Below are 9,000 nucleotides of genomic sequence, written 5' to 3' on the forward strand. Positions count from 1 at the left end.
AATTGTAAAAGAAAAAGGAGGAATGATACAAGAGGCAAGAACTCTGATGTACAGAATTTTGTTTCCTAGTGTCATAGTCATTGAGGGTAGAGGAGCCAGATGGCATCATACATCATTCAAAAAACAGTGGTAATACACACGTCATGTCATACAACAATCATATGATATAGTTCATATACAAAACCAAACTGCTAAACAAAACCCACCCAAAACCTATTTTGCAACAAAAATCTTGTTCTGAGAGAAGAGGGTCTGGTTTTATGCCCTTTACAGGTCAGAATCCTGACGACTTGCCAGGCATAACTCATGCAACTCATTCAGTATCCACTCCTCCCCAGTGTGTCCCCCCAACACCAGTACCCTAGTCCCTCCAACCACACAAGTGCTATGACCCCAAGCAAATTTAGGTGGTTGCCCTGGAACATTGAGGATCCTCCAAGATGGTTTCTCTTCAGAAGGGTCCAAGAGAAAGAGCTGAGACGGTGAATGAAGACCCGCAATGGAACCTCCAAATATAATGATCCTCCCACAAGGCATACTCACAGCAACATGATCCAGTCTGGGAGGAGGAACAACAGCACTTTGACTTGCTAATCCTGTGAATGCACTATATTCTAGCTGCCTCCATTGTGGTTGTTCATCTTCCAAGTCAATTGTATAAGCCTCACCTGATCGTAGCCGCAAGTGTCCACTCTTGGCAAGTCCACCAAACATCAGAAGCTTCGTCCTCCCATACACTGAGAGTGAGTGCCCCAACCGAGATGGAGGAGCCCATGATGTTGGAATTTCTCTCCATGTTGGATTCTCCGTTGTGAGATCCAGTAAATACGTGTCACTAAGAAGTACACCTGCATCCGTGCACCCGCCGGAGACCACCAATTTCGACCCTTCAATTGTGCAAGAACTATGCCATGATCTGGGAAGTGGTGGGGTTCCACCACAGACTTCCCTCCATGTTGGCTGTTGAGCATCCAAATCAAGCACAAACACATCATTGAGCAGTCCTTGCCTACCACAGCCACCAAAAACCACCAACCAAGAACCATTTAAACATGAGAGTGTGTGGCCCCATCTTCCAGGTGGGGATGATTTCACACTAACCCTGCGCCATTCTGGATTTTTAGCGTCAAGATTTAGAACAAAAGTGTCGTCCATAGGCTGCATGTCGACTCCTTCACCTCCAAACAATACTAGTCGGTTTCCTGCAGCACAAGCACTGAAATTGCAGCGTGAAGGCTCCACTGCTCCCCCAACTGTCAGTTTTCTCCAACAAACAGCCTCAAGGGTGGTGAGTTCCCGAGTCAGACGACCCCATCCTAACTTCTTGGTCATCAGTTCCAATGTTCCTGTCACTTCTTTGCCCCAAGCATTCTGACATACCATCTTCCTAACATGCTCATTCTTTGTTAATTGACGTATTCTTCTACAGACAGACCCAATGGATGCAACATCCCTTGGTGTCAAGCGTGACAAAATGTTGTGAGCCAAGACTTCATCAGAAAGCTGAAGAATGCCGCACATCTCTTGCTGCTGACTGTACAAACATTGTCCACTCTTTGGAGAATATTTACCATTCTTGGCAAAATCCTGATTGCAAGTCTCTTTGAATACTGGATATGAGACTCGGTTCAGATCTATATTTGCCTCAGAAAAGAGTTGGATACCTATTACGTGTGTCACAGTCCCATCATCGTCATGAATTGGTGCAAGTCTTAGTCTGTTCACCAATGGCGTGCCGTCCTTTCTGAAATTCAAAAGTTCACCTTGGAACTCAACACCTTCCTCAAGACATCTTCTGATCTCAGACACAACAACAGGGTCCACCAAAGGGTGTCGCCTCTGAGCTCGAGGATCTCTATACTGTAAGAACCGACTGAAACAAAAGAAATTTTAAAACAATTATTGGACATTCTTTTAAAATAACCCTGACTGATCAGTATATAACAAAGTCTTATCCCATTATGGATCACAGGATGCCATTTGGTACACTTAAAACGAAAGTTTCAAAACAAATGGTATCTAATTAGGTGATTGAGTAAGGCACTGCAAGAAGGATTTACAGGAAAGCAAACTCTTAAGCTTAACTGGCTAGCTTCCCTACTGTTGAAAACAAGAATGTCACATTTTTAATCAATATCCTCTATCAAAATTTTTCTCAGGAGTCAGTTGAAGCAAAGGCTCAAACAGTTGACAAACCTTATATCATAATATTCTAAGTATCCATTTTCTTAAGACTTAAATATTTTCAGGTCCCTAAATTTGATTCAAGTTTGTTTTTGGCCATCTAAATTAAAAAGTTATTTCTTTAGTTTCACAACCCTGTTTTAGTTCTTACCAGGGGTCTTAGATGATCACGTAAAATAAATCTTAAGGTCTAACTGTGGACTTTCTTCAAATTAGGGACCATGAAATAATAATCACTTTTAATCTGGGAACCAAAACTAAACCAAACTCAAACTATAGACACCAAAAACTCTTAAAACCAAACATTCCACCAAATTTGATAGAAAATTGCTATCTTCAATGTACAAAACATGACATTTTTAAATTATTTTAACCACACATGTATCTTTGCTACATTTGAACATTAATAAAAATTGTGGATACTTAATAAATTTCGCTGAAAATTCACACCAGCAATAATATTATGACACTAACAAGGAAGATATAAGTATCGGCCATTCGCAACTTTCACAAATCATATCGTAACAAGGTAAGAAAAACAAGGGTTCCAAAAGGAAGGACGAAAAAAAAATATACTCCAGCTTGAGAGATGATAAAAAAAAAAGGAGAAACAAGAAGTTCAATAGAAGAGCTAACCATAGCAGATAAAAAATTGCTGAAAAATGGGCAACAGAGGATAAAACACTACCAATCAGAATTCACAGTTCAGTGAAATGTAGTTCGCAAAAGCCATCAGATGTTTCTGAATTATGAATTTTGACACAGTAGAATCTCATCTCTTAACTAGATGACACAATGGAACACGTAAAAAAATCTGAGCTTAAACATAGATCTGAAGAAACAGAACAATCTGACAGACACAGAAAGGGGTTCTAGTTTGAGGAAGTTTAATTCAACCCAACCAAGTAAATTTCAGAGTCAAATGCACAAAAGAGAAAAAACCCAGATGTTAAGGGGTCGGAATTTGCACAAAAAAGAGGGAGAAATGGAAGAAAGTTCTAACCAGTTGCGACCGAGGGCCTCGTCGGCACGATATCCAGTGGAGATTTCAAAGACCTTGTTGACATATATGACCGGAAAATCAGGTTCAAGAGCATCAGAGACAACAAATGAAGTTGGGGTTGTCGGGTAGAAGAAAATCCCTGGTTTCAGAGGAAGCTCGCTCTCTTCTTCATCAACACCATTATCATCTTCTTCATCATTCTTCATGCATTTCAACCTCTTCCCACAGGTCTGAACCTCCTCTTCATCTTCCTCTTTCTCTTTTGCCATAGCCATTTTTTCTTTTTCTTCTTCTGCAACTGCAACAATGAAAAATAACACCAAACTCTCTTTTCTCTGTCGCTCTTCTCGTTAAAGTCGGTTAAATGATGTGACGGAAATACCCCGAAGAGAGGGGGAAATTACGAGTGGGTATGTGGGAGATGAGAAAGTGGCAGATTGGTAATTAAGGGAGAAAAGAAGGGCGAAAGTGAAGATGAATGGAGTCAACGTGGGGAACACTAAGGTGAGATGATATTTTGATAGAAAATATCTAGAAGTGAATTCCGACCACGTCATAGGAATGGAAGCAAGAAGATATTTATTTGTGTGACTTGGTTTTGGTTTGGCGGGTAAGGGATGCATATCTATCTCTATGTCAAATCATCTTTCCTTTCTCCTTTTCCACAAAAATTTCATACTATTTCTTTTTTCTTTCCTTCTTTTACCTTGAAGTCCATTGTGTTAGAATGTCTCCAAAATATATTAGAAAAACCCAAATAAAATATGTGTGTAAAAAATTAATAAATGTAATAGTAAATGGTATAATTAATGTTTATTTTGTGAATAATGTTATATATTTTTATCTGGATTAGTAAATTGTGATCCTTTGTTGATGATTTAAGATTTTGTTAACCTAACTTGTTGATCTAATATTTGATTAATCTATTAATCTAATTTAAAAAAACTGACAGGATATTTGTATATGCTAATAGTATATATGATATGTTTGTATGAATGTGATGTGATATTAAGTTGATGACATCATCTCAATCTCATACACTACAATATAATATGTAGATTTTGAGACATGTTTATTTTTAAGTCTTACCTGTGTCATGTGTTAAACTTTGGAATTTATTGCATAAATGACATGATCTAAATGAAGAGCCTTTTATTTATTATAAAATATTATATTGAAAATTAAGGGAGTGAGGTTTAAAGAATTTTTCTATTGGAAAATAACCATCACATACATTTTTTAACACCACTACTTGCGAAATTTTATGTATATATATATTATTTAATTTTTTTCTTAATATAATTTGTAAAGAAATATATTTATACTTTGAAATAGTATCATTTTGACATAATAAAAATGTGGTTTTGTATTGTAATTTTAATTAGGTTGGTTGAGTTTATTAATTTAAAACGGAATTATTGAATCGAGTGATACGGATTGGGCTCTTTATGATGTTGGGCCGACCCAACAAGAAGAAGAACAAAAGCAGTAGCCATTGGTGTTTTACAACGGCAACTGAAGGAAGAAGGTCGGAAACACGATGAGTTCGTCCAACCTCAGAGATCTTCAACGTGAATTGGAGAACAAAGCCAATGATCTCAGCAAGCTCCAGAAGGGTACGCTTACTATTTCCTTATCTATTATTGTTCTATTTGTATTCACTCTTCTAATTCGTGCAACGAATTTCCCATTTTTTTTTTCAGAAATTGCGAAGAATCACCAGATGAGGAAGAAGTACACGATTCAGCTTGGCGAGAACGAGCTCGTCCTCAAGGTATCGCAATCATATATTTTTATTTGTTCTCTGGCTCTTCCTGCTACGATGCCAACTGATTATATCTGTTCCTTTTGATAAGGAACTTGATTTGTTGAAAGAAGACGCAAATGTTTACAAGTTGATTGGGCCCGTACTTGTTAAGCAAGATTTGGCTGAGGCCAATGCAAATGTCCGTAAGAGAATCGAATACATCTCTGCTGAATTGTAAGTTTGTGTTTCCCCCCGCCTATTTTTATGGCTATTGGAGTTTCTTACTTGTGGTTTCAATTCATATGATTAGCTTATCATGGTTGTTTTTAATTATTTAGTGAAAGTATGTTGTTCGTATGCCCCTTATTGTGAGGTGAAACATAACCTAGTTATTCCTGAGGGATATTAGTTAACACATTGCTCTTACTTGGAAACTATGCGTGAGTGTGACCATCTGGGGTCTCTTAAAGAGTTTCTGACCACTTTTTCCATTGCTTCCTATAGAAAATGGAATGGTTGTTGTTTTCTATTTTTATTTTTCAATTGATATGCTTATCATCTGTGGTTGTACATCTTAATAGAAAATCAAGGAACTAATTGGTGTCCAGTTTATAAGTTTGCAGAAAAGGAGTAAATAAGTAAACTTGAGGTATCTGCTATTTATATGAAGCTATTAATATCAAGGATGGGTGAACTGACTAAAAACAGCAAAGAACACTCAAAACAGCAAATGGTTCAAATATGACTAAAAACACAGCAATCAAGGGTATAAAACAGCAAAAAGAAGTTTAAAAGCAACAAAAATAGGTAGCTATCAGCGATTGAAACTAAGCAAAAGTGCAAAAATGAAACCACTCCTCCCACACTTGACACATTGTCCTCAATGTGGAAGGGAAGCAATTTGGAAACAGCAAAGAAAGTACAGAATTAAGCATAAAATGCAGAAAGAAAATTGTTCTGAGGTAATGAAAAGGAAAATGAAAAACTGGAATGAAAACTGAAGCTGAATTGCACTATTCTTCCATCACTGGTTCTGTTATATGGATCCTCTCCTGCCATTCCATGGAACTTTGGTAGCAACTGGATCATTTTTGGCTTCAATTCAAAGTTGCAGCCCCTTGAACATGTGGAGTCTGGATATACTGAGGGTGGTAGCCTACATCTGGGCTTGCCAGCTTCTTTCAAGTTCTCTCTCACATTGCAGGTCTATGTCTCTCAGATTAACTGGTTCTGGTTCAATTGGCTTGACAGTTTGGTCAACAGGTCCTGACTCAAACTGGTTTTGAATTTTCTCCTTTATCTCTCTTCTAGTCATCTCAATCTCAGTGAAATCTGTGTATTGAACCTGGTCTGGACCTGGTCACACACTTACAGAAAACAGTGACAGAAATAGAACAGTAATCATAGCAAAAACAGTGTATAACAGTAGCAGAAAAATATAGATTACTCCTATCTAAAATGCTTAAACTGGAAAAACATAAAATTGGTAACTCAAATGACTACCAAGTCTTTGTTTCCCCGGCAATGGTGCCAATTTGTTAAATCCCCAGTTGCATAGAGATTTGCAACATCGGAAATTCCCCCTAATGTAGTAGAGTGGCAACCAAGGTGTCAATCCAAGTAAACTCCAACTTTAGTAGCTAATTTGTGTTATGTTATCCATGAAAACTAATGTAGACTCTGGGGGAAAATGTAAAAGACAAAACTCCAACACAATGCAAGAAACTCAAGAAAAGAAATTAAAAATATATATACAATTAGAGAAACAAAACTGTGACAGCAATGTATAGTGTAAAACATGAATAAAATGTTCAAATTTGTACTTACAAAGACTAGAAATCTAACAATTGAAAAACTAAACTAAAAATCTACTTAAAAAACACCTTATTGACACATTTTCACAAAATCACTAATTTTTACAAGAAAATCTGAAAATAAATTAAAATCAAAGAATTAAAACAAAAGAATACCCAAAAGAAGATCTTTTAACAATAAAAAAACATGACAAAATAGGGATTTGACACTGCTTGAAATATCTAGGCACAAAATCGTATACTTTGAACAATGAGCCTATTTTGTTTTATTACAACTCCGTATGTAGCTGGTTCCAAGCCCAGACAAAAGATCAGGCTTGTATTTGTATTAGGCAGGCAACAAACATGCACAAATAAATTACCAAATATTTTATGACATGGATAGATGCATTACCTCGTACTACATTTATTCTCTATGTCCTATCTTTCCCTCTCATTTCTAATACTGTTAACCATTGCTTACTTGTTTATGTTTTTTTGCCATCCTTTTCATTATCTGGCTGGGCTGGTTTTAGTATTCTTAAGCTTTTTATAATTTTTATTTGTTATCACAAATGTAAGTGTTCTCTGTGTGACAGGAAGCGGCTTGATGCCACTGTTCAAGATTTGGAAGAGAAGCAAAATAGCAAGAAAGATACGGTTTGTAACTTTAGCTTCCTTATATTTACCTTTCGTCTATGGCTGTACATGTTTTTTGTCATTCCATTTGATATTTGATCCGGGTAAGTTGAATGGCATTTCAATATCTAAATTTCAACTTCTTTTTTTAAGAAAAGATGTATTTATAACCGGGAAAGGATCAAATTATTCCTGGAATAAGTTTTTGACATTTACTCCCCTTAATAAATTTTTATAAAATACAAAACTCATAACTCAAATGTGTAATTATGTGTTGTCATCTTCATTATTATGCAAATTGAATTTAGATATATTGGAAGTTCATAGGTTTGTAGTCTTATAACTTTTATTTAATAATATGAGTGTAAGCAATAAATGAAAAATTGATTAACAATAACTATATTTGTTAATTGTTAGTATTTATGACCAATTTTAAAATAAGTTCAGGAATTAGATGCAATTCATCGAATGCAAAACAATATGATGGAAAATACTTATCGAAAAATATTTACTGGATCCTAAAGACCAAATATTCTACTAGTGAATATCATTTAGCTGATTGGATCCTAAAGACCAAATATTCTACTAGTGAATATCATTTAGCTGATTGTCCGGGAGTCTTGATTCCAACCCGTTACTTCTAAACTATGCTTAAGAAATTAAAATTAAATATAGTGTGCATGTGCACTGTTTGATAAAATCTTTGGGAGTGAAATCTTCTTATTCTTTTGTCATTGTTGCAGATACTAAAATTGCAACAGAGGATTCAATCTCTTCAGTCTGGGAAAGGAAAGGCATAATTTGCCCTAATATATTGTTCCGGCATTTTACTTTAGGTGTGCTAAGGTTGATGTGCATTTGTATTTTGAGCCTCTTCGTTTTGGACTGAAAGTTAAGTCTTAGGAAGGAAAAAAAACCGTTTGGAGATTTGAGTGGATATTATAGTTGGTATTTTCAAAGTTTGTTTTATTAGAAGGAAATGAAAGAAAGACACGTTCTTCTCTCTTATTTTTGTCTTGCCATAATTTTTGAATTATGATAACTCTATAAAATGAAATTAATTTATATCATATCAATATCTGTTTTCTTTTTCCTCACATCTAGCCTAACTTGTACTGAATTTAAGTATATTATAGATGTACACATTTAAATTTAAGTATATTATCATAAATAAAATACTAACATTTATATAAAATAAGTCGGTCAGTTGTCATTACCATTTTTTTATTGTGACAAAAAGTCACTCAGACATATTGATCACAATCAAAGTTTTCATAAAAAACCACGCATTTAAACTTTGATTGCCATTTTGTTTGTGAGAAAATTCAATCTAATTTCCTTTATCTTCTATTCATTTGTTCAAACGAACAATTAGATGATATTTTAATAAAATCATCACATCATGTTCACTTTTAGGTCATTGTTCGTAATCATTTAAACTTTGATTGCCATATTGTTTGTGAGAAAATTCAATCTAATCTCCTTTATCTTCTATTCATTTGCTCAAACAAACAAATAGATGATATTTTAACAAAATCATCATATCCTATTCACTTTTACGTCATCGTTCCTAATCTTGAATTGATGAATATACACCATCCAACGTAAGTAATTAGAAGTAGAACGAACAACTA

General features: G+C 35.2%; 2 protein-coding genes across 2 annotated transcripts; one reads left to right on the plus strand and one right to left on the minus strand.

Annotated features, from left to right (window-relative positions):
• Positions 1-26: 26 nt before the first annotated feature.
• On the minus strand, positions 27-3,744 carry LOC106765618 (adagio protein 3). Its single transcript, XM_014650303.2, has 2 exons — positions 3,188-3,744; positions 27-1,873 (listed from the first exon to the last, which is right to left on the minus strand). Exons 1-2 carry the CDS (start codon positions 3,460-3,462, stop codon positions 268-270), a joined length of 1,881 nt encoding a protein of 626 aa, XP_014505789.1. The 5' UTR covers positions 3,463-3,744; the 3' UTR covers positions 27-267.
• An 898-nt stretch (positions 3,745-4,642) lies between these two features.
• Positions 4,643-8,374, plus strand: LOC106767201 (prefoldin subunit 6). The gene is made up of 5 exons (XM_014652041.2): positions 4,643-4,803; positions 4,891-4,961; positions 5,044-5,168; positions 7,327-7,387; positions 8,110-8,374. The coding sequence occupies exons 1-5, from the start codon at positions 4,728-4,730 to the stop codon at positions 8,164-8,166; spliced, it is 390 nt and encodes a 129-aa protein (XP_014507527.1). The 5' UTR covers positions 4,643-4,727; the 3' UTR covers positions 8,167-8,374.
• Positions 8,375-9,000: the final 626 nt, after the last annotated feature.

Source organism: Vigna radiata, chromosome 7 (genome assembly GCF_000741045.1).
Source record: "Vigna radiata var. radiata cultivar VC1973A chromosome 7, Vradiata_ver6, whole genome shotgun sequence".
Lineage (NCBI taxonomy): Eukaryota > Viridiplantae > Streptophyta > Magnoliopsida > Fabales > Fabaceae > Vigna > Vigna radiata.